This window comes from Sitophilus oryzae, unplaced genomic scaffold (assembly GCF_002938485.1).
Source record: "Sitophilus oryzae breed Bouriz unplaced genomic scaffold, Soryzae_2.0 scaffold_358_pilon_pilon, whole genome shotgun sequence".
Lineage (NCBI taxonomy): Eukaryota > Metazoa > Arthropoda > Insecta > Coleoptera > Curculionidae > Sitophilus > Sitophilus oryzae.
In genome coordinates this window covers 1,241,929-1,269,401 of record NW_022146927.1, presented here as the reverse complement: position 1 = coordinate 1,269,401, position 27,473 = coordinate 1,241,929, and the positions used below count along the sequence as shown (strand labels likewise).

Sequence of the window (27,473 nt, the reverse complement as noted above, 5' to 3'; positions counted from 1 at the left end):
TAAATATAATTGTTATTTAGTCAGTTGGTAGGCCCGACCTTTATATAATAAACCCTTGAATCTTCTCTATTTCGTTTTATTAGCCAAACCTACACCAATTATTAATAATTGTAATTTATGTTGTTACTGTTTAATATCTTTATGACCTGCCCTGCAGTGCACAAAAAAGAGCTTAAGTGGCTTAGCATTTTTAAAGTATTTGTATATTTCATATTTTTATTTGATAAAACCTAATTAGTTTACATAGTGGGGCCCCAATTTTTAATTTACCCCAGGGCCCTTGGTTACCTAGCTACGCCACAGATTGGACGGCAACATAGTAATTATAAAAGAATGCCTACTCAACCATTTGGATTACTAAGTAAATAAACAGTTTACTTAAGAATGCATTATTTGAATTTAGCAGATTATCTTACCTTGCAATTGTCAAGTCATTATAATTGCTACAGAAATAAAAATGTCTAATATTGATATATGGAAAGACTATTCAACCATCGTTCACCGATACGTACGTCATCATTATTTGTCAAATACGAGTTTTACGGGTGTGTCTAAGATCTGTTCATATTGTTTAGAAAATTCTAAGTACGTTCCTAATTTATTGATTGAGCGAGTTCCGTTTTTTCGGCATTTATTAATTTTTTCTTCAACTTTTCATCAGTTGCGATCCCTTTAATTCCAATCCTTTGGACTATTGAAATTCCTATTTGTAAAGCATCAGCAACTCGCTATATTACTTAAAAACGCTATCAGTTTGTATTTTATATAGGAATATTCAATATTACAGCAAAAATAAACTTTTAATTTTGACATTGATCGCTGTCCGACAATAAAATTATAATCTCAAATCAAATGACAACGACAATTACTAATGTCTGTAATGACGTCACTAATCTCTTTCATCTGATTGGCAAGTGATTAAGAGAGTTCGACAATAAATGACGTCACGGTAAACGATGGCTGAACATTCTATACTAACAAGACTCTACTTTCATAGAAAGAAAATAAAATAAACTGACTTGGTTTTACATGAGATCTCACATTTTGTGGTGAAAAATTTGCGTTGTGAGACTTGCCATTTATTTCATTCTATGTTTTAGATGGAATTAACTATTGGGATTAACATTATTCCAAGAAAAGTATTAAAATATTAAATTAAAAAAATATATTTATAGCTAATTATATTTATAGATAAAATGTCTTCTAATGAATTCATTTATTATGTTTACATTTATTATTAGACCTTGACCGCAAATGTAATCTACTGTATGGGCGTATAAGATTAAAAATATGAGTAATTTGTTTCAAAATTCGTCTCTGAAAGAGGTCTAATTGTTATACATTTCTTTTTAAATTTCACCCATATTTTTTTCAATTTTGTTTGCAATATATATTTTATTTATTTCTTGAAGTTTAGGACAAATGGACCAAGCTATAATAAAAAAGCACATATAGATCTTTTACATTTTGTTTTATTAAAAATAAAACGAATCATATTACAAAACAATAAATTATCTAAAAATCCTATCTTAAAAAATCTTATCTTTTAGCTCTAAAAAAATCTTTGTATGTATAGTCTTCTAATCTAGTCTTAAAATTATCCAAAATGGCCGAAGCCTCCATGGCCTCCATGATGTCCGTATCCACCTTGATGTCCGTATCCGCCATGGCCATATCCTCCATGGTGTCCGTATCCACCGTGGCCATATCCACCATGGTGTCCGTATCCACCACCTATAAAAAAATATTATCTTTTATTTTCAATTTTCGTTATTTTTAGTTTTTTATGTATTTTTACAATGAATATACAGGATAGTCTGAATTTTATTCTGGAAACTTTGGAAGCATATTCTACAGATAAAAATAAGTAAAAACGTTTGTACAAATGTATGTCCTAAAATGCCCAGTTTCGGAGATACAGGGTGTAGAAGTTTCATTTTTAATTCTAGATATTTTTTCCGAATAATTTCTGTAAATAAGTAACGTCAATATTTGGATGAAAATTGGTGTCTGGAAGTTTTTTGACATGAGAATTTTGATTTTGAAGAGATTGTAGAGATAAATATTAAAAATAATTTTGTACCTTGATGCCCAAATCCTCCTCCAAATTGAGGGTCAGCGACAGGTACTGCCAAAATCATGGATACCACACAAGCCAGAAGAAGTACCAAAAGAGCAAACGTTGGCTAAAAATAAAATAAAAATGAATTATTACTATCATTATTATACAGAGATTTTAAAAAAATACGTTAAATATATAGAGGATGAGTCTTAAATAAGTGCAAATAGAAACATGATTATGTTTTTTTTTCGCTAAAATACTGGTATACTACAGGGTTGTTCACCACATACGACACGGAGTATTGTAGCTAAACGATGAGATTTTTACAAATTATAAGTTTGGGGTTCGTTGAAGGACTATTAGAGCTACAATTTAAAAATATTTCTACAAGATACAGAGTGTCCCAAATAAATAAAAAATATCAAAGTTGTATTTTTTTAAATGGAACACCCTGTATATTATTACATTTTTAGTTTCTACGATTAAAATAAAGGAAAATTTGATTAAGGTTTATTATACTTAAACCTTACCGTTTTTGAAATATTTTCAATTTTGTGAAATTGCAGTAAAAATTTTAAAGCTTCATTTCTCCAAGGGTATCAATGTTTTTAATACTAAATATTTAATGAAGTTTATTTATTGATCAGTTATTGTGTTGCAATAATAAAAATAATACTACCTTATACAGAGTGTCTAAAAATTTATTTTAAATAATTATTAGCTTCAAACGGCAATAACTTCTTTAATTTAAATGGAATGCCCTGTATATTTTAGGAGAATCAGATGCACAATTAAATTGTCTATCAAATTGTATTATACCATTTTTTACCTATCCCTTCAAGTTTTCGTATAAAATGCATTTTCTTATAATTTAGACCTCATTTATCAATATATCAATGGAATATTGACATTTTAGATTGTTTTTAAAGCAACAAATGTACAAAATGTACAGACTAGTAATATTATCGTTTTTAGCAAAACGATAATATTACTAGCCCATTTGTATGCAAAAAGAAAACTATTTAAATCTTTATAAAAGAGTATACCATTAATTAAATATAACACCATTATTTGCGCCCATATACTAATTAATTACATACTTAATTGTGTTCGTTATTAAATTATTATAAATAAATGTGGATTTGAGTCAGAAATCAATATAATAATAAGTTATCAAATTAAAGTCTCTGTAGTTATAAATAAGCATTTATTAAAAAATGAAATATCATTTTTAAGGTGTTACTTTTTATCACACTGTCTAATGCCCATACAAAATTCAGTTTTTTAGTATTTGGAGCAATTATTATTAATCAAAGCAAACAGTCAGTTAATGTTGTTTGAATACTGGAATCATATTAACTGATCCTCTTTAACAAATATTTAAACAGTTTTTTTTTATTTTTTAATGAAATAAACGAATTATATCGACAATATTAATATTTGTACTCTTTAAAAATTTGTACATCTTTAAAAATAATCTAAAATGTCAATAGTCCATGGGTATATTGATAAATAAGTTCTAAATTACAAGAAAATGCATTTTCTACGGAAACTTAAAGAGATAGGTAAAAAATGGTATAATATAATTTGATAGACAATTAAATTGTGCATCTGATTCTCGTAAAATATACAGGGTGTTCCATTTAAATTAAACAAGTTATTGCCGTTTGAAGCTAATAATTATTTAAAATAAATTTTTAGACACTCTGTATAAGGTAGTATTATTTTTATTATTGCAACACAATAACTGATCAGTAAATAAACTTAGTATTAAAGTAAATATTATTAATTATTAAGTAAATATTTAGTATTAAAAACTTTGATACCCTTGAAGAAATGAAGCCTTAAAATTTTTACTGCAATTTCACAAAATTGAAAATATTTCAAAAACGGTAAGGTTTAAGTATAATAAACCTAAATCTAAATTTACCTTTATTTTAATCGTAGAAACTAAAAATGTAATAATATACAGGGTGTTTCATTTAAAAAAATACAACTTTGATATTTTTTACTTATTTGGGACACTCTGTATCTTGTAAAATTATTTTTAAATTGTACCTCTAATAGTCCTTCATCGAACCCAAAACTTACAATTTGTAAAAATCTCATCGTTTTGCTACAATACTCCGTGTCGTATGTGGTGAACAACCCTGTATAATTTTTTTTGGAAAATGTTGATAATTTTTTTGAAAATTTTCTTAGTTTTTAGTTAAAAAACATAATTTGTTGATAATATTGCTGCATATGTAGTAGATTAAATTTACTTAAATTGTTTAAGTCCAGCACCATTTCAAAAAAAAATTTTACTTACAGCTGAAAACATTTCTTTGAGTTCTTGAATAATCTTTTTTTAAGCAAACGAGTATTATGGCTCTTGTTCAATACAAACGAACATACACTTTTTTACTAATGTCTTAAAAAATGTCAGTTCATCCTTTATATATGTGTAAATATCCAGCTAAAATCCAAAATTAACGTCAGAGATAACCAAACAAACAACAACAAAACCGGTGCTGTTGATTTTTTAATAATTACCCCGGAGAAATCAGGTTTTTCTCAATGGGATTTAAATCTGGTCAATATGGGGGTCAACTCACTCCGGTAACATTAAATTGGTATGCATAAAAAACCAAGACGAATCGTTTACGTAAAATAAGATTGTTGACAAACAACCAAGAAGTATTTTGGGAAAAATTGTCCTTGTATAACGTAAAAATAACGCTATCTAAACGTATCTATATCTATAAATAAACTTGAAGAATTTCTGTGGTTTTGAATAAATCTGTTTTTGTTATTTAGAATGACTAATCTCAGAGGATTGTGTTCTAATCTTTATATATAAATTTTCATAAATTATATCTACAAAATGTATTACCTTGTAACTTTTTGCTAAAGACTTCGTAGTTGATACAGTTTAACAGTATATAAAAGAACTATTTAAATTAGCTGTTTTTGCATACATCAATTCAATTTGTGATTAACTGTACTGAAATAAAAACAAATTAAGAGAAATGGGGTGATCTATCAGCTATAACATGAAACGCATCATCCTATTTCCAAGTCTTCTATTAATTTCACTTATTAAACAACTATAATTATTCAATAATCTTGATAATTCTAGGAACTCTGAGATATCGTCAAAACATGAAAACAAAAATTCACTTCTTATAATTCTTACGTCCCTAACTAAAAAACAGCTAAAAAATAAGAAACAAGGGAGTTAATATTCTCACTGAGAAAGTCTTTAAGTAAAATCTCTTCGGATCTGCTGTAAAATACCTTTATTCTTATTAAATAATTTCAATAATCTATGTTTTTATTAATGATTTATGACAACCACCTAATAATCTAACTTTAACGTCAACTTGACAATCCTGAAAAATGTTATTGTTAACCAAAGAATACTTTGAATAAGAAGACTAAGCAAGGAGCATATCAAAAATCTTAGGTACACCGCGATGGGCCTCAAATATGGCCGACTTAAATTCCGGTTTATCAGTGTCGTTCTAATTTTATTTAAAAAATGTAAAACTATGATGTAGGGTAGACGGGGGTAGACTCAATAATTTGTTGTTTTATTTTACGTTGTGAATAAATGTTGGTAGTTATTAAAATTGTTATAAAAATATATAATTCTAATAAAAATAGATAAGTTATAATAAGTATTTATTAACACAAACATCTGATACGCTACTGAAGCAGGTAAGTCAAATTAACGTATCTAAATTCTTTGACATCTAATCTTTGACAAGTAATAAATAAAAGCTAAAATGCAAGAAAAATATATAATTTAGTTAATTTAAGTGAATTTCATAGATGATCGGTTTACTACACGTATGTATATTATATAGTCACTTACTAGCGAAAAGTTGTTCGATTATTTCGCTCAATTTTTGCCGAGATCTACCGCACGCTACACAACCAACTATTTTAGAGTCTTTTTCGATAAATCGCGATAGTGTCACTGTTAATTTAAGTTCTGCCACAATTTCCATCTAGATTTACTACCTTTATACAACTATCAGTAGTAGAATAAATAATAAATAACATAAAATAAGCTCCGTAAAGACTGACAAATCTACAAAATTTCAAATCAAATTCAAATGTGTCAAATGAATCTTCAAACAGAACTGTCAAGGATCCCCACCCTAGAGAGCTTTTATGGTGGCTTTTCCGCCCACCATGCATGAATACATGGATAGCATTATGCTCCTTCCTAAGAATAAAATCCATTTCTGAATTCGCTAACGCCAACTTATTTTTCATTAAAAAAAATTACCAATTTTCGTAACTAGGTCGGCCATATTGAGGAACTTTTAAAAGAATTATACTATACCTACTATAGAAACCGTGTAAAATACGCAACGTGAAAAGGGGACACCCTATACAAATTTTATTGAGAAAAAATTATTGAAAAATAAACGGAAAATCTTATGCACATTAAAATATACATTGTAATCAACGTAAATTACCAAAATAAACAAATTTTTAGTTAATTGTAAATTCTTAGTGAAGGAAGATTTCTGTTTCCCCAATTAACACATGCTAAAAAAAGATTAAAAAACAAGAACTGTGGATGTCCCAGCCTTGGAATTCACTAAATTTCTCAAAATTTATTAGCAAAATTTGCATAGTTTTATAGTTTTGGATTTGATATAAAATCTAGACCTCAGCTTGAGATGTTTTAGTTAAAAAAATTCTGCCATATCGTGATTCCAGCTCTTCTTATTGTATTTTTTGCTATAATCGATAAAATGAACAAAGTATTTCTGGTAAGTCTTGTATATTTGTATGAAATAGTTTGATTATTTATTGAATTTATTAAAATTAACAATCCGTACTTTGCAAAATATTTTAGTATTTTTTTTATTTTGTGTATCATTAAAAATACGATTTGGCCATCTTTTAACCGGCCAGAACAAGACACTAAAAACACTAGACAATCAAATTTATTTTTCCAACGTTCCTTGGTTAAAAATTAGTGGTTTTAACACATTCATGCGACTCCAGACAATTTAAAATACTATTTATCCAACATCCACTACTTATACAGACATTACTCACATGTATATGTTACTGCAAATGTCCGAAATGTGGTAAAACCTAGGATAAACGCGCTAAACCTAGGATTTACCAAATCTGTCATTACAACGGCTCGTTCTGGAACACTTACAGCACCTTGAATCTTTTTCGCAATCTCTATTTTATTGTTGATGGACTCTTCGATATATCCTTCCCCAACCGTTGCAGATCGCCATCCTCCGTGTCTTTTAACGTTGTCATGTTCACTCCTGCATTTGCCAGTAATGTAGCGGATGATCTTCTCATACACTAGCCAGTGTATTGCTTAGGATGTTGTAGACCCAAGTACTTGCGGAAGATCTTCCTGAATCATTTCTCTTTAAAATCTGACTTGCTTGTTGATAATTCACTATTTTATCGGTAAAAAATCGCGATTTATCTAAATGACATCTTAATGTTAGTGCTATTTATTATTTACAATAAAAAACAAAACGCACATCTTTATTGCATAGTAACATAGACGCACCCTGATAATTTATTAATTCGCAACAATGAAAGTAGAACTTTTAGATCCTTTTAAATCAAAAATTATTCTTTAGAGATTGGATATGAAACAGTTCTGCCGTTAGATAAAATTTAAAATTTTGTATGGCACTCGGTATGGCGCTTTTGAAAAACTCTCGGTATATTTTTTCATAGCCGCACACCAACTACAGTCAGTTGAAAATAACACTTTTTTAGTTAGTTATTATTTTTGTATGTTAGTTCTTCTCAATTATTTTATTAATTTCTTTAGAATAGCTTTTTTCTTGTTTGTTTTAGATATCCATATTTGTGCTGATGGTATCCATGGTATATTCAGTACCAGCTCCACAAGGTAAAAAAAAACAAAAATAATAAAAAATTGATTATTACAAGGTAATGCCAAGTACCATTTTTGACGCAAAATACAGAGCAGTGTTTTCTACAATAATTGTGGGGTTTATTTTTTGGGTTTATTACAATTTAATTTTTTCCGTGTACCCGATTTGTCAAAACACCTTTTTAACAATAAATTCATATTTTTTTTCAGGCTTTGGCGGTGGCCAAGGAGGATTTGGTGGAAATCAAGGAGGATTTGGAGGACAACAGGGAGGATTTGGAGGACAACAGGGAGGTTTTGGTGGTAGTCAAGGGGGATTTGGAGGTGGCCAAGGAGGATTTGGAGGACAACAAGGAGGTTTTGGAGGGCAACAGGGAGGTTTTGGAGGAGGTGGAGGATTTCCAGGTAACCAAGGAGGCTTTGGAGGTAGTCAAGGAGGATTTGGAGGTAACCAGGGAGGATTTGGAGGTAACCAAGGAGGATTTGGAGGCTTTGGACGGTAAAAAGCTTCCAGAAGGAAGATATATCTTAAATGAGTTTGTTAGTTTGACGTTATTTTCGTTTGTTGTCATTGAATACCTTATGGTAAAAGAGTTTAGATGTTATATTAATTCAATAACTATAAATCAAAGTGTATTTTGCCAATAAATGTGTACAAAATGTTTAAATTTAGTGTATTAAGACTTTTTATCAAATTTTCCAGTTCTGTGTAGATTGTACTTATTGATAATACTTGTAATTTATTTGTGTTTTAATAAAAATGTTTTATAAAATATGCCGGTTGTGTAGATTTGTGTTTAAGTAAAAAAAAATACAAAGAAACTTAAATCCCCGTGAATCAGTTATAACCATGTATAATGAAAATCAGTTATATATTTTTTAAGAAGGAAAATCAGGAATTTTATGATTTTTAGTGCCATACCATCCTTTTCTCGATCATTAAAATTCTAAGGTACTTCTAGAAGTCTCATAAACTTCAAATTTTAAATCGTACTTATTAAAGAAGAATCTATATTATCTATATTATAGAAATAAAGATGTCTACTATTGATACGGTTACTATAAATGTCGATAGACAACTGATTAGTTAATAATTTTTAACAGAGATGTAGAATAGGTCATTCCATAGACATAGCCATTAGCTAAAATAAATGACTTGGTTTTACATGATATTTCACATTTTTTTTTATTTAGAAGAACTGCGTTATGGACTAGGTATTTTTTTATATTTTATGTTTTCGATGGGAAGGGCTAAATGTAATAAATTCAATAATTTATGACATTTAGTTACATTTACCCAACCCTATAACCTAAACCCATATCATAATTTCTTACATTTTTTTACGTCATAATTTTGTGTTTTGTGTATATATAAAGAAAATCTGGTTTGGATAATTATTCTAACTTCTTCTGACGACATCATGCAAAAACAAGACGTCTGATATGCGAATAACTGATGGAACTTGTATTTTGTTTGGTATAATATGCAGATTTATTTAAAAAAAAAGATTTTATATTTAGATATGTGGGTTATAATTGGTATAATATCGTCACAACAAAAAAACCCGTTAATGAATGACGTTGACCAGTAAATTATACAAGATGGTCCGAATTGTATTCGGGGAAACTTCGTCATCATATTCAGCGGATAAAAATAAGTAACAATCTATACTAATATATAAAATCCTTAAGTGACTGACATACTGCTTAATCACGATCCTGCTCAAATCACTCAACGTAAGAAGCTCAATTTTGGCATACAATTTTGGCATACAGGTGTAGAGGTTCGATAAGAAGGAATTTTTCGAAATTCCTGTTCCAAGAGGGTGAAACCACCCCTCAAATATTTCAATATTTTTTATTTAAAAACGGTCAAGTTTCCGAAAAAACGCTTAAACACGTATATTTTATTTTGTTCTTTACATATTTTAAGATTTTTTAAAAATGTATACTGGGTGTTTCGAAAAATCTGGTCATTGATTAATCACGAACCTGCTTAAAGTGCTTGACGTAAAAAGATGATTTTTGGAAAACGGATTGACTTTAGGGTGTAGAGGTTCGATAAGAAGGCATTTTTCGAAACTCGAATTCTAAGGGGGTGAAACCACCCCTCAAATATTAGAACATTTTTTATATAAAAACCGGTGAGTTTTTCGGAAAAACTTTTATACACGTATGTTTTACTTTGTTGTTTCACATATTTTAAGATTTTTTTAAAATTTATACAGGGTGTTTCATAAAATATGACCATTGAGTAATCTCGATTCTGCCTAAACTGCTTGACGTTTAGAGCTGATTTTTGGTAAACGGATTGACTGTGGGGTGTAGAGGTTCGATAAGGAGGGTTTTCTCGAATATCAAATTCCAAGAGGGTGAAAACGCCTCTCAAATATTACAATATTTGTTATTTAAAAAACGGTTAGTCTTTCGGGAAAACGCTTGTATACGCATAATTTATTTTCTTTTTTTACATATTTTGAAATTTTTTAAAAAATCATACAGGGTGTTTCAAAAAGTTGGGTAATTGATTAACCACGATTCTGCTTAAACTGCTTGACGTAAAAAGCTTATTTTTGGCAAACGGATTTTTCGAAAGTCAAATTCCAACGAGATGAAACTACCCCTCAAATATTACCAAGTTATTCAATAATATCGTCATATTGTTTTTTCTTATGCTGACATAAATGTGAGAAAATTTTATCCAGTTTGTATGTTAAATGTTAATGGAAATTCTTGCTTTGCTTTTAGTCGCGGGTACACGCTAGTATACTATGTACTCTTAGTTTATTGCTGATACAACCCTGTTTTATGTGGTTATTCACCGAAAACCAGGTAAAACAGAAAATTCTGAGAGACAGGTTTCGGAATTTTATTTTTACTTTCCTCGTTCGTTAGGGTGTCGTATAATTTATATAAGTAGGTAAAATCGGACCTATATAAACATACAAATTGTAAAGGCAGATCTATTTACGGTTAGACTCTCTTCATTTCCTCTGTAGTACTTGGTTAGTACGGACACGAAGCATTTACATCAATATCAACGTACAAGATCATCATGAAGTTCATTGTAAGAAAAAATTTGTTAATGTCTTTAACATAACTTTTTTTGTGACAAAATGTGTTATATTTTTAGGTTTCTATTCTTTTGGTGGTACTGGTGGTATTCCAGCTAGCTGTTGCGCTCCCTGATCCTGGAAAAGGCAGAGGTAAGTGATTTTTTTAATTATATATACAGGGTGAGTCAACGATAGAGTAAAGTCCATTATCTCATTTGTTTGGAGGTTTACAAAAAAATGTTAAATATAAAAGTTATAGGGAGGGTTAATATACACAATTTAAGAATATTATAGAGTATACAGGGCGCTTCAAAAAGTGTGGCGGATATAACATATGTTTTTTATATGTAACACTCTAACTAACTTCTTTCTATATAATGTTATATACCTAAAATTAATAGTTTTTGTAATATTTGAGTTTAACAAATGTTAGATTTAATTGTGTTAAAAAATTGTCACCTAACCATTGTTTTTGAAGTTGTGCTACTAAAATTTCGTAGGAGAGTTTTATAGAGATGAAGAAAAAGATACATATATGTAAGGATATTTTAGTTTTTTTAATTCAAAATAAACATCACAGTTGCCCTTACAAAACACAAATAATTATTATTAATCATTAACAAGCAGTTTAGTAATTAGTTACAATTGATATTATTAGTTTATATTAATCAACTTTACTCAAGTATACTAGAATTACAGTCGTGAAGTTCTTGGTGTATTTCTATATTATGAAAGATGACACTTGGATTTTTCCTTGTAGCGAATAGCCATAGATTAGGGTAATAATAGATTACCTAGTTGTTGACGACTACTGATACTGATATAGAAATTTTCTTCGACATATTTTTTTTTTCTCATAGCAATTTTAGTTTATTTTGAAATTTTTTTGAAAAGCCAATATTACTACTGCTGCGAAACCGTCTCATTATACACTGAAAATGTTTTCTTGATAAGCTAAATTTATTCTTACAGTACTTAGCAAAGTTATATATAATATATAGGTAGTACTTTGCTAAGTACTAATATAGTAATTAAAAAATCCAGGGTCGTAACTGAATATACATATAAAGTTGATGATGGCAACTCAAAAAGGAAACATCGGTTTGAAAATCTGATAACACCATCTTGTAGAACCGAAAATGTAGCAATGGAAATGGGAAATTTACATTTTCCATCTATTCTAATAGAGTCACAAAAAAATAAAAATGAAATCGCAAATATTTGTTTTTTTCGAAAATCTCCAATTTTTTTTTAAACTTTTAGACAAATGAAAATAATTAACTTTACTCTATCGTTCACTCACCCTGTACATTTCTAATGGTGTTATTAATGCTGAATATTATTTTTTTCTTAATAATTAACTATTTTCTGGAAATCTATTTTATAAGATAAAATATTTACACTTATTTCAGAGACACCCTGTATAATATGAATTTAAATCTATAATTTTCTCTCTCTGTCTTTTTATTGTTCTGTTATACTCTATTTATTAATATTATTTCGTATATATTTTCTCCAGCATTTTTTGTTTAGATATCATTTTTTAATAGTATAACTTCTACAGTATGACAGTACGCCTATTATTTCGTATATTAGTAACAATTAGGTACTTATGGTACTACATTAACAAAAGAATGTACCTACACCTTAATTTCTGTGAATTGATATAATTAAAAGGTACTTATATACTATTTAGGGTACTATAATAATTTATAATTAAAAGGGAATTTGAATTTTATTAGTACTGTCTCATAGTACCAATTTCCAAATTATTTTATTGGTACATACTTCAATAATAATATTAAAGTTATTGCTAAAAGATATGATATAATATTTGCTTGGGACTAATTGAGGAATACCTAATATTAGTTTAATGCCAATTTTTCTTAAATATTTAGGGGTCTTGCTCTATTAATGCTGTATTAATGTTTATAAAAGAGGAAATTTATTCATGTTTAAGTAAATTATAATACAATATACCATACGATAGAAAAAATTGGCGCCGGGAGGCCCGTATAGCCGCCCATACTTGATTTTTTTTTTATCTCAAAAACTGCGACTGACTGATTTTGAGGTTATTACAAATTTTGTTACAAATATTATTCCTAATCTTAAATTGAAAACCGCGTTTTGCTAGCTACTGTAATTTTGGAGTTACGATTTTTTAAAATTTTTAACCCCCTCCCATACCCCCTTACCAACCCCCCACCCCCACGAAAAACTAATGGCCAGATTCTCGGGTGTCACAGTATTTTTGTGCCAAATTTAGTTAAAATCGGTTTAGCGGTTTTTGAGTTATCGTGTTACAGGCGGACAGACAGGCGGACAGACGGAGAGACAGGCAGACAGACAGAGGAGTGAAAATATTTTTTTTTGCCGATCTTAATAGCCTACCATACCTGTCGGTATGGTCGGTTAAAAAAACGGCGTCATAGACGACTGGGGATGACAATCGTTGATAATTTTAAGGTGGTCAAGCCCTAGACGTCATTTACTTGGTTTACTTGGCCGTCAGTGTTAATTTTTGACAAGTTTTATGTCAATATCTGACCTCGCCAAAATTGTCATCGATTGTCATTCCCAGCCTTCTTTGACGCCGTTCTTTTTTTCGATTATATTCAAATAATCACATTTTTGTAATTAAATTTCAGGATACAATTATGGCAAACAAGGTCATGGTGGCGGTCATGGTGGTGGCCACGGAAATCAAGGCCATTACGGAGGAAATCACGGGCACGGAAGTCATGGAGGCCATGGAGGTCACGGTGGAAACTATGGCAACCACGGAAACTATGGGGGAAATCACGGACATGGCGGACATCACGGTTAAAAATAGCCAGCTTAGTTTAAGTTATTATTTATGTTCTAAATAAATTGTTATTATATTGATTGAGGTTTTATTCTATATATACAGGGTCCGGCAATAGTGCTTCGGGCATCTGTAGCTCCTAGAAAAAAAAACTTGGTAATTTTGTTTAACTGCAAACCTAAAGTAAGTACTAGGATGTATTTCAGGAAAATATTTTAACTTCTATAGGGTGGCTCAAAAAAGTGTGAGTGGATCTGGATGACTTTTTTTAAACGGAACACCCTGTATATTATTGCATTTTTGGCTTCCTTTCAGATCACTTTACATAATCCTAAGACATGAATAAATATATTCCGATAATTTCAGAGATATTAATAAATAATTAAAAATTTTATATTTTTCAGTCTTTTTTAAAAAAATTATTAATAATAACAAGAACTGTTCTGAAATCAAAACTATATTAGATATTTACTTTAGATGGTCTGTACTTACTTTGCTATAAATACGGAAATTGTAAATCATACAGGATGCTCAAAATTCTACGCCAAACTTTCTAAAATGTAAAATAATTTTTCTTTGGTTTTTTAAATGGAACACCCTGTATATTATTTTTTCAATAGATGGAGAATTAAAAAATGAACATTTTTTGCATTTAGAGTATTTCAAAATTTTTAACGGTTTCGCAGATATTCCCGGTTTTGTATTTCATATGGCATTTTCCACAGTAAATTTTGATCAAAGCCCCACCCAATGATTTTTCTCTCGTATTTTACCATTGAAAGCGCTATATGAAATAATATTGCGTGTATCCGGAAAACTACTAAAAATTTTAAAATACTTTAAATACAAAAAATGTTCATTTTTTAATTCTCCATCAAATAAAAAAATAATATATAGGGTGTTCCATTAAAAAAAAACAAGAAAAATTATTTTATATTTTTTAAAGTTTGGCGTAAAATATTGAACATCCTGTATGATTTACGATTACCATATTTATAGCACAGTAAGAACAGACCATCTAAAGTAAATATCTAATATAGTTTTGATATCAGAATAGTTCTTGTATTTTTAATTTTTTTTAAGAAGGGTTGAAAAATACATATTTTTGTATTTATTTTTTAATATCTCTGAAACTATCGAAATAGATTTACTCATATCTTAGGATTATGTAAAATGATCTGAAAGGAAGCCAAAAATGCAATAATATACAGGGTGTTCCATTTAAAAAAATCATCCAGATCCACCCACACTTTTTTGAGCCACCCTGGAGAAGTTAAAATATTTTCCGGAAATACATCCTGGTACATACTTTAGGTCTGCACTTAAACAAAATTCTCAAGTTTTTTATTCTAGGAGCTACAGATCCCCGACGCACTATTGCCGGACCCTGTATAGTGCCCCTCAAATCTCTCCAGATCTAAAAGACTAAAATAATAAAGAAAAAATTGCTTATGTAGTACCGCTCGGGCGTTTTTGTTTCAGGACGAGGACGACTAGATTTTATTTTTATAAGTTGGTTTACAGCGGATCACTGGTCACTGACCACAAATAAACAATAAACAAACAAACCAGAATAATCACTGTCTTACTCCTGTCGCTAAAATATGTAAGACGATTCAGAAGTTGTGTACCATTTCTAGAAATCTTCATATACCGGGTGCGGCTCAAAAGTGGCTCACCCCTATAACTCCTTTATTTTTTCAGATAAAAAATCCAGATTTAGTATATTAGTAATTAGTACCTATATGACATAATTTAGGATTGATTGACGTATTCAATTGTTTTTGGAAATTTGTAATTTGTATTTGGAAGTAATTTGTTACTTTATTCGGTAGAAAATGGCACTCTGAATAGAACGACATATCATTGACATATGATATCGATATTTTTCTTTCGATATTTTCAATTACGGTTTATTTTAAATTGCAACATGCGGTTCATAACGACAATTTGACTCGAAATACCAAGTGTGTGGTACCAAATTATTCGTAAAAATATGTTTTTTCCAAACGAGCCACCCTCGTTCCATTTGAAAAATTGAAATATGATTAAAAATACGATTACGATCAAATACAAATCAAATCTATTTTTCCGAGGTTCCTTGATTAAAAATTAGTGTTTTTAACACAGCCACGGCACTCTAGATTGAAATTTAAAATACATTTTTTTCTAATTAATTTCAAAAGTTGTCATATGATATGTCATTATCTTCAGAGTGTCATTTTCTATCGAATAAAGTAGAAATATACAGATTGTGCCATTTAAAAAGCAAAAAATCTTTTCCGGTGAAACAGGAAGTGACCGAAAATAACTGAATACGTCAGTCAATCCTAATTTATGTTAAAAAACATTTAAATAAACAGCAATATATTTTATACGTCGACTTGACGAGTACGTCACCGCAAATCGCTCCGCCCACACATTTTATTGGCTACTTGCAAATTTGTCGAATTTTTATTGATGGGACGCGTCGTCTAATTTTTTACGAAAAACATCGAGAGAATATCGTTTCCCCTCTCACGGATACCCCGTAGCCACAGAACGGACAGACGTACTGTACCTACCAAATCTCGTTTTTTTATCTGTTAAGTTAGAAGTTATAGGAATGAGCCACTTTTGAGACGCACCCGGTATAAAATGTCCAATATTTTCATTTTATACGTTAAAATTCTCAAATTTCAAAATTTATAACTAGCAAATTTTTTCGGTTATTTTTGAAAATCATAGTATGTTTAATTGATATTTATTTATTACAAAAAATAATAGTTAGCAGCAAATTTTGTACAACGAACTGTTCTAGTAAAAGAGCATACATCATATAAAGATCTTTTATTACGAGACTCTAGTTCAAAAACTGTACCAATACAATAAAATAATTTGATATAACACTAATAAACATTATAGTGGCGTTCCTGTCAACAACAAAACATCTAAAGGCGGTAAATTTGATGTACACCACTTTCAGTTGCTCTACAAAGTCCTCCAATTCTTGGTGCCTCTTGGAAAAGATGTCAAGAGGCTTCTGCAGATCTTGACAGGTCTTTAATAATCTCCTTTTTTCTCTGATGGCATAGTCGCAGCACATCGTGGTGAAGAACAGGATATACTAGAACAAAAAAAAAATAGAGTTAAATTGAAAATAACAGCATGCAAACAACAAAATATCCAATAGGTAATAGGTACCTATTATGATAAAAAAATAAATATAAATTTTATGATAAATTAATCTCTATAAAAATATAGGTATTTTTTTTCTGTAACAATACAGGGGTATTATGAAAAAACTAAATTTGTTTTTACAGGTAATATACAGAGTGGACAAGGGCGTAGATAAGGGGGGGGGTACTGGGGGACAGTACCCCCCCCTGACGCTTGACGAGATACGAGAATTGAAATAGTCATTGACTATGAAAGATTTTTTTTTAATTAATATCCGACATATAAGAACACTTTGTATGCTTTTAATTATGTTGATTTATCGTTTATAATATGTTCGACCTAATTAAAAGCACACAAAGTGTCCTTATTGGCCAGGACAGATTAGTGGGGTTAACTCTAATCAATATCCATAAAGATATTATAGAAAATATTATTATTTTCGAAGTTTATAGAAAATTAACTAATAAACGTCGTTGTTTCATTTTTGTTTATGTTATTTACAAATCTATATTTTAATTTTTCTGTTATGTTTTTATATCTTTTTGAAGACAAAAAAATCGCCGTCGTTTTAATTCGACAAAAAAATTCCGACGGTGATTTTTTTTGCGACTTAATCATACTACCACCCCCATAGCATACACCAATCTACGCCCCTGAGAGTGGACCATTAGTTCGAGAGAGTCTAATATCGTCGTTGTTGACAATATATGACAGTTTTCCGCAGATATTTGCAAAATTATATTACATATTATGGTTCTTTTAACAGTAATTTTTTATCAATGCCACCCAATGATTTTTTAGGTTATATTTTAATATTAAAAGAGTCATAAATATGTAATATAATTGCACAAATATATGCCGTCAATACCGTTAAAAATTTAGAAACACTTTAAGTACAAAAAATGTTGGTTATTTAATGCACATGCCTCCAAAAGAAAAATAATATACAGGGTATTGCACTTAAATAAGTTGGGCTACAGCATTTAAAATATTACAATGTTAGTCAAGAAATAAAAACACCCTGTGTAAGCGAATACGAGTCTACCTTTAAAGATTTATTTTTATATCCTTGGTTGTTTAGGAATATACAGGGTTGTTCACCACATACGACACGGAGTATTGTAGTTGAACGATGAGATTTTTACAAATTGAAAGTGTGGGGTTCGTTGAAGGACTATTAGAGCTACAATTTAAAAATACTTTTACAAGATACAGAGTGTCCCAAATAAATAAAAAATATCAAAGTTGCATTTTTTTAAATGGAACACCCTGTATATTATTACATTTTTAGTTTCTACGATTAAAATAAAGGTAAATTTGATTAAGGTTTATTATACTTAAACCTTACCGCTTTTGAAATATTTTCAATTTTGTGAAATTGCAGTAAAAATTTTAAAGCTTCATTTCTCCAAGGGTATCAATGTTTTTAATACTAAATATTTAATGAAGTTTATTTATTGATCAGTTATTGTGTTGCAATAATAAAAATAATACTACCTTATACAGAGTGTCTAAAATTTATTTTAAATAATTATTAGCTTCAAACGGCAATAACTTCTTTAATTTAAATAGAATGCCCTGTATATTTTAGGAGAATCAGATGCACAATTAAATTGTCTATCAAATTGTATTATACCATTTTTTACCTATCCCTTCAAGTTTTCGTAGAAAATGCATTTTCTTATAATTTAGACCTCATTTATCAATATATACATGGAATATTGACATTTTAGATTGTTTTGAAAGCAACAAATGTACAAAATGTACAGACTAGTAATATTATCGTTTTTAGCAAAAATGAAGTAATAGTTACACAAATGGGCTAGTAATATTATCGTTTTTAGCAAAACGATAATATTACTAGCCCATTTGTATGCAAAAAGAAAACTATTTAAATCTTTATAAAAGAGTATACCATTAATTAAATATAACACCATTATTTCCGCCCATATACTAATTAATTACATACTTAATTGTAAAATAAAAACACTAAATCACCACAATACACCAAAACACTTTTTTACTTTTACACTGAAACAAACTTTTACACTGAAAGTGTAAAAGTAAAAGTGTTTTGGTGTATTGTGGTGATTTAGTGTTTTATTTTGCTGTGTAACACCAAAGGTTCCAACCCTCAACTGTAATACTTAATTGTGTTCGTTAATAAATTATTATAAATAAATGTAGATTTGAGTCAGAAATCAATATAATAATAAGTTATCAAATTAAAGTCTCTGTTGTTATAAATAAGCATTTATTAAAAAATGAAATATCATTTTAGGTGTACTTTTTATCACACTGTCTAATGCCCATACAAAATTCAGTTTTTTAGTATTTGGAGCAATTATTATTAATCAACGCAAACAGTCAGTTAATGTAGTTTGAATACTGGAATCATATTAATTGATCCTCTTTAACAAATATTTAAACAGTTTTTTTATTTTTTAATGAAATAAACGAATTATATCGACAATATTAGTATCTGTACTCTTTAAAAATTTGGTACATCTTTAAAAATAATCTAAAATGTCAATAGTCCATGGGTATATTGATAAATAAGTTCTAAATTACAAGAAAATGCATTTTCTACGGAAACTTAAAGAGATAGGTAAAAAATGGTATAATATTATTTGATAGACAATTAAATTGTGCATCTGATTCTCGTAAAATATACAGGGCGTTCCATTTAAATTAAACAAGTTATTGCCATTTGAAGCTAATAATTATTTAAAATAAATTTTTAGACACTCTGTATAAGGTAGTATTATTTTTATTATTGCAACACAATAACTGATCAATAAATAAACTTCAGTAATTATTTAGCATTAAAAACTTTGATACCTTTGAGAAATGAAGCCTTAAAATTTTTACTGCAATTTCACAAAATTGAAAATATTTCAAAAACGGTAAGGTTTAAGTATAATAAACCTTAATCAAATTTACCTTTATTTTAATCGTAGAAACTAAAAATGTAATAATATACAGGGTGTTCCATTTAAAAAAAATACAACTTTGATATTTTTTACTTATTTGGGACACTCTGTATCTTGTAAAATTATTTTTAAATTGTAGCTCTAATAGTCCTTCATCGAACCCAAACCCGAAATTTGTAAAAATCTCATCGTTTAGCTACAATACTCCGTGTCGTATGTGGTGAACCACCCTGTATACCTAAGTATTAATAAACTTAAATTTACTCCAGGTTTTATCTAACTTTCTTATACAGGGTGCGTCTTACTTTAGGTTTTTACTCCAGGTTTTATCTAATTTTCTTATACAGGGTGCGTCTTAAAAGTGTCTCTCTTATTATAACTTTTTATTTTTTCAGATAAAAAAAACGATATTTGGTATGATATATATGACATAAATTAGGATTGATTGACGTATTCAATTGTTTTCGGCCATTTCCTGTTTCACCGGAAATGATTACAACTTTTGTTTTTTACATGGCACCTTCGGTATTTATAACAAATTTTGTTTTTTTATCTGAAAAAATAAAAAAATTATAGGGGTGAGCCACTTTTGAGACGCACCCGGTATACTGCTTATAATATTTTACGGATAATTCTTCCACAATAACGACGATATTGGACTTCCTCGCACTAATAGGTCACACTGTATAAATAAATTCCAAGTTTACTAACTTACCAAAATAAGAACCCCTAAAAACAGATAAGATACAATTTTTCCATCCTTATTTTCAAGATAAACTGTTTTTGAAACCAAAAACACCGCAAAAACATGCAAAGACTCAACACCATAGAGAAAATAAGTCATAACCATATAAAACCCAAAAATCTGGTTAAAAATGTTTACGATAATATCTAAATCCCTGTACATTATCCTGCATTTTCTTATTGTACCTATTGCGTTATAAAAATGTGCGTATTTTGATGTAAGTAGTTTAGAATTGATATCGGAAAGTTTGTTTTTTATAACTAAACTAAAATTAACTATCACGTTGGCTATCAAGAAGTTATAGAAGAACAACAAAAATCTGAATAAGTTTGTGTACATTGCCATGGTTATTTCGTCCCTCCATGTGTACAGGTTTACAAAAGTCAGTAAAACAAACAAAATCATAGACAATCCCAGCTGAATGTAACTGTTTCTATAGGTCCTTTTTTCTCTGTGCTTTTCGGTGTTTAAATTACAGACATTTTCAAGGAAAGCTAGCCTTTGAAGCATTTCTTCCCAATATCTGGATTTCGAAAACATTATAGATGTTATACCGAGGAATCCTGAAGCACTGACAAGTAAATCAAAACTCCCAAATAACTCTTTGTGTATGATGTCAAACAAAGTATATTTTTGGTAAATAGTTATAGAAAAAGATGCGAATATAACTATAGCCAGTAAAATTGTATAAGTTTTGTATATCTTGGAGTTAAATAATTCTCTGTTTTTGAAACTGTACAAAGGTCCCAAACCGAACAAATTTAACAGAACTAGATGTGGTCTGAAGAACAAAATGGACTTTCTACTGTAGGAGGGCATGACGTTGAATGAAAGTGTGTTATTTTTATTTATTTATCTACTGTTTTTAAGTAATTATTTTTATCGATCAAGCAATAGAATAAAGCTTATTATAATAAGTAGATGTTATTTTTGACGTATATATTGTTAATTCTTCAAACAAATTAAATCAATAGACAAAAACCGAAGGTAGGTACTCAAGATATGGAAACCTCATGTAACCAGGACAATACTGGGTATTTATTTTATCCTGTTTTTCGACGAAGATCATATAAGGTGACGCTGGCGCTGTATTGAAATGCAACTTTGTGAGCATATTTAGATTAATTTAGAGCATCTTTTAAAAGTATAGAGACCTACAAGGTGTCCCCAAAAAAAGTTACAGATTAAAGTTGTGTTTTTTATAATGGAACACTATTTAGACTCACTAACATACTTTAATTATTACAGGAATTAGAGAGAATACGTCAACGAAACAATAAACTTACCAAAATAGTAATGCTTAAGATTATAAACACGAACCCATTTTCAAACTTAAATTTTATCACCAAAAGTACTGCAGAAAATTGCAAATACTGTACCCCACAAAGAAAATGATTTATAAAAAGATGCAGCCCAAAAATCTTGTTGAATTTTTCAACTATAACATCCATTTCATTGTACATAAGTCTACATATGTCTTCCTTACTATATTAATATAATTGTAGAAATGTGCATTTCTAGAAGTCTGTAGCTTTGAATTGATATCCGTGAACTTATTTTTGATGGCTAGAGTTATGTTAGCTGTCATATCTACTATGAGGATGTTGTAAAAGAACAGAAGAAACTTAAACAAGCTGGTGTAGATCAACATATTCGCTTCATACCTCCAAATGTACGAATTCAATGCTGATGTAAGCGTTATGATGAAAACTGTCATTCCAAATTGTGCAAAACTGTTTTTCCATAGAGTTTTTTCTTTACATTTCTCTGTATTTAAGTTAGAGCAACTTTCCAGCACTGCCATTCGCTGGAATAACTCTTCCCAATGTCTGGGATTTTGAAAAATAACCGAAACTATGCCGAGAAATCCAGAAACAGCAAGCAGAACATCTAGCCCTTGGTATAATTCTTTATTTGTTGTATTTAAGGCACTGTATTTCTTATAAATTGAAAATATAATGCAAGTGCATATTACTAAAGCCACCAGAATGTTATAGAAGAAGTAAAAATTCGATTTTTTCAGTTCTTGTTTTTGAAAATCGTACAAAGGTCCTAAACCAAATAAATTTAAAACAAAAAGATGAGGTCTGAAGAACAAAATGGATCTTCTGCTGTAACCTAACATGATGACTATTTGTGTTTGTACGTTCAAAACATGTTTGTTTTGTTGAATTAAGTAATTAGTGTTATATTGATTAGTAATATGGTGAGATATGAAATTATTTCACTTCATTTTCTGGAAACAAAAAAATTACTGAATGGTATTAAGCTTCGTCTACACATAACGCTTTACGTTACGGTTAAACTGTTCAGTCAAGACGTTTCAAGTAAAATCTTGTATTTATATTTTTAACTAATAGCTAAAATACTTCTACTTATTTTAATGTCATCCTACTGTTAGACTCTGTTTATTTCTTCAGTAGTACTTGGTTAGGACACTGATAAAAAAAAATAGACTTGAACTAAAGTCGTCATCGTTCTTGAAAAAAAAAATTAGTGGCAAGAGAATTTATTTTAGCGTGAAAGAAAATATTTTGCCTGAAGAAAAACTCTCTTAACTCAAGAAAACTTGTTCTCTTGAAAAATTCGAAAATTTCTCTTGAATCTATTTTCATTCAACCAAGTGCAAGTTACTTTGTTTTAAGATAATAACAAAAATACGCTAGGAAGTACTTCATTCAAGAAACATGGCCATTTTTCCAATAGCTAAATACTCTTTTGATGAAAAATAATAACGACACGCAAAGACGATGACGATGGACGGTATATACAAGGTCTGTTCGTTTTCCTGTTATTATCGAATCTGAATCGTCCTAGAACTCTCCAGCGCATGCGCAAATGAAATAATGTCTTCATATTTCCTTCTGCGCATACGCATCACAATTCTAGGACGGTTCAGAATCGGTAATAACAGGAAAACGAAAAAAGCTACAATCAGTCGGCAGTCCGATCAGTCTCACGTCGCATTTCATAGATCGCACATCATAGTACGCACGGGTTTTGTTGCTTGGAATTTTCCACTTGGAATTTTGCATAATTTGCTTTTTAAACGCATATCGTATAACAAATTAGTGATCGTTATTAACATGCATTTGTCATTTTTTATGGACAAATTTATGATATATGGATTATTTAAAGGAGTTTCTGAAAAAATGGAAATTAGAGCATTTATTTGCTATATCTGAAGGTAAAAGACATTTACCTAATGCACCTGTATAGATAATGCATGCATGACTATAGATAGAATAAGAATATAGGTATCGATTTTTTTATGCAAATATTTACAAAAATTTTAGAATTTCAAGTCGTCGTATTAAAAAAAAAACCAAAATGTGACCAAAGCTAATAATTTTAATAATTTGTTTGCTTTACTTTGATTAACAGTGATGTAACGTTTTTTTTTGTAATTTGTAGAGTGATGAACCACCCCAAAAAATACCAAGGAGTGAAGAAGCAGAAATAACTATCTACTATCGAGGAAAATAATATCACTTTACTTACTACAGACTAGGAAAACCTAAATTTATCAGAAAATAATATACCTCGTAATATGTCTGTATATGATGAATAGACTTCTCTTAGAGCAAAAATTTTAGTTGAGTCAATGGTATTCGCTATTGGTTTAAGAAAAGTGTCCCTTTAATCAAGAAATGTCCCTTTTCAATCAAGAATTTTTGCTTGAATCAAAGAGACTATTGTTCTTGTAGCAAGAACTTCTTTGCATATTAATTTTGGGTCAAGAGTGAAATACTTTGGACAAATAGACATTATGTATTATAATAATTAAGGATACACATTTTAAAATTATTATATAGTATACAAGCTGCTTCAAAAAAGTGTGGCGGATACGTTTTTTTATACGTAACAATATATTTTTTATTTTATTTTTAGATTCTACGTAAAGTTTTATAACTTTTTTATATATAATGGTATATACCTAAAATTAATAGTTTTTGTAATATTTGAATTTGTTTAAACAAATGTTAGATTTCAGTGTGTTAAATGATGCACTTGTTTCTGGAATTGTACTACTAAAGTTTCGTAGGAGAGTTTTATAGAGATGAAGAAAAAGATATATGTAAAGATATTTTAGTTAAATGCTACAGGGTGTTTAAAATATATTTATGTATTTCAACTACTTAAAATTAAAAAGTAGCATTTCATTGTATTCCAGAGACCGAGTTCTTTCAAAACCTGAAATAAAAAAGCAGATCCGCATTTGGCCTCTGTATCTCACAAATTATCAGCTAATTTGAAAATCTAAAAATGCTATCAGATAGCCCTAATAAAGTGGCTATGAAAATGTGCAATTAGTTTTTTGATTTTGTAAAAAGTAACGGCAGCAAAAAATAAAATTGATTTTCAAGAAAATCCGTTTTTTTCCAAAAAAACTCAGCAATCCTTCAAATTTTTAAAACTGTCTTGATCTGAATCTTAGAAACTTGTGAAAGTAACTATGAATAGATATACTCACCATTGTAAAGACGCTCATAAGTACAAATACAGACATTTTGTCACTTCCAACAGCATGTCTTGTTACCAAAAATACAGCGCAAATGTGCAAAGCCTGTATGCCATAAAGGAAGTAGTTTAGAAACATATACAACCCAAAAAGCTTGTTAAAAAGTGTTATAACAATCACCATATCCTTATACATGAGTCTGCATTTTCTTATTACTCCTATGGCGTTGTAAAAATGGGCATTTTTTGAGGTTTTTACCTTGAAATCTATATCCGTAAACTTGTTTTTTACTACCAATGATAAATTTACTAGAACGTTATCAATAAGATAGATATAGGAGAATAGCAAAAATCTGAACAGGTTAGTGTATAAAAATATTTTCCCTTGATCGCTCCAAATATAGAAATTAAAGCATGTTAGAACTACCAACGAGGTATAACCAACCGCAAATTGCAGAAAACTGTTTTTGAACATGTGTTTCTCTTTATGCTTCTCCGTATTTAAATTTGTATAGCTTTCCAGCAGTGCCAGTCTTTGAAAAAGCTCCTCCCATAGTCCGGATTTCGAAAATAACACTGACATGATACTCAAGAATCCAAATATGGCTACAAAAATATCCAAAACATTGAAAAGACTTCTATATGTGAAGACAGCGGTGGTATATTTGAAATAAAGTGATACCAAGAGGCAGGCAAATATTGCCAGGGCAATAAACACTCTGTATATAGTGTAGAACTTCGATTTGATCAATCTCCTCCTCTGAAAATCGTATAGAGGACCCAAACCGAATAAATTTAAAACAAAAAGATGCGGTTTGAAAAATAAATTACACTTTCTGCTATAGGAGAACATTGTTACTGCTGTATTAATGGTTACAATAACAAATACAGAAAATATATTAGTATAGGTAAGTGTTTTATTGATTAGCATTTAGTTTATTTTTATTTGAGCACGTTAATTATTGTAATTACTGCTTCAGACTATTAGGTAAATTATTACAATCTTTCAGTGAATTAAGTTTTGTTGTTTAGAGTTTTTTAAACAGTTTGTCTAATTTTAACATTCTCAAAAGAGACTTGTCTATTCTATGCAGTGTGGTTAAATTTAAAAAATAATATTTTAAATCAATACCGTAATTATTATTTATTATATCATTTCGTTTCAGAAATATTAATAAATAAATAAATAAAAATTATTCCAAATACAGGAACTGTCCTAAAATTAAAATTATATTAGGTATTTATTTTAGATAGTCTATATTTACTTTGCTATAAATATCGTAATCTTAAACCATACAGGGTGTTCAAAATTCTACCCCTATATTCTAAAAGAATAAAAGTTCCAAAAAAAGAAAGCAAATTTCCACAAAGAAGCAGCCCTGTACACCGAATCGAATTACCGAATATAATAATTAAATGAGATATTAATATTAAGGTTTTAATATATTTTTTGGTATTTAAAATTATGTTACTTATAATTATAATTTATGAAATAGGGTTCAAGTTGTTTTCGTCTAAACAAAATAAAATTTTGACATAAATTATTGTTTTTAAAAAAAATATGGGGTATTTTTATTTTTTATTAAAACGTAAATTATTCAATATGCTTATGCTCATAGCTGACAAAACTTTGATGGTTTTTTAATCTGCCTAGCCACGATTTGGCATTTTGTAAAATAACTGAAAACGGGCACTCGTTTTGTAGAAGTGTACAGGGTGTCCCATTTTAGTTGAAATCATACGGTATCTCCGTTATTAGTGAAGATAGAAGGGTGCGATTTGCATAAACCTGTCTCACTTTTTTGTCAAACGGAAGATGCCGTAAACAAAATTTTCATAGCCCTTTTCGTTTCCGAGCTACAGGGTCTTTTTGAAAGTTTTGCAATTTGGGTCACCTCCTGTATCTCTGTTATTGTTAAAGCTATTGAGAAGGTGAAAACTGTTTATTGTAGAATTTTTTACGTAGAATGCAGTGGCGTAGTCTGTTCTACCGCTTCTACCAAAAAAATATTTTTGAAAATATGAACCAAAGTTATGTTTTTTTAAATGGAACACCCTGTATATTTATAAATCATATGATCTGTCTTGCCATAAGCTTCTCAAAAATATATATCACTCTATATTTATTTTCACTATTTACTGCAATATTTAAAAGTTTTACTGCAATAATAAAAGAAATTAAAAAATTATTAAAAGTATACTGCTATCTGTCTCTTGTTTTATTTTGGGAGCCGCTAATAAATTCTTTATATATTAGGGAAACTTAACTCTCTACCGGTATTTGTAAATCTTGGAATACGTGTATACATAAGAATAATCTATCGTATCGGAAATTTTAGATATTCCTTTAGCTAATTTACGTGA

The 27,473-nt window shown here is 29.3% G+C and overlaps 3 protein-coding genes across 3 annotated transcripts; 2 read left to right on the top strand and 1 right to left on the bottom strand.

Moving 5' to 3' along the window:
• Window positions 1-1,455: 1,455 nt before the first annotated feature.
• Window positions 1,456-4,496, bottom strand: LOC115884871 (glycine-rich cell wall structural protein-like). The gene is made up of 3 exons (XM_030903578.1): window positions 4,374-4,496; window positions 2,084-2,186; window positions 1,456-1,734 (listed from the first exon to the last, which is right to left on the bottom strand). The coding sequence occupies exons 1-3, from the start codon at window positions 4,383-4,385 to the stop codon at window positions 1,598-1,600; spliced, it is 252 nt and encodes an 83-aa protein (XP_030759438.1). The 5' UTR covers window positions 4,386-4,496; the 3' UTR covers window positions 1,456-1,597.
• Window positions 4,497-6,732: 2,236 nt separating this feature from the next.
• Window positions 6,733-8,694, top strand: LOC115884870 (34 kDa spicule matrix protein-like). The gene is made up of 3 exons (XM_030903577.1): window positions 6,733-6,834; window positions 7,907-7,961; window positions 8,157-8,694. Exons 1-3 carry the CDS (start codon window positions 6,817-6,819, stop codon window positions 8,447-8,449), a joined length of 366 nt encoding a protein of 121 aa, XP_030759437.1. The 5' UTR covers window positions 6,733-6,816; the 3' UTR covers window positions 8,450-8,694.
• Window positions 8,695-10,880: 2,186 nt separating this feature from the next.
• LOC115884869 (holotricin-3-like) lies at window positions 10,881-13,891 on the top strand. The gene is made up of 3 exons (XM_030903576.1): window positions 10,881-11,013; window positions 11,080-11,152; window positions 13,654-13,891. The coding sequence occupies exons 1-3, from the start codon at window positions 11,002-11,004 to the stop codon at window positions 13,830-13,832; spliced, it is 264 nt and encodes an 87-aa protein (XP_030759436.1). The 5' UTR covers window positions 10,881-11,001; the 3' UTR covers window positions 13,833-13,891.
• The last annotated feature ends 13,582 nt before the right edge of the window (window positions 13,892-27,473 follow it).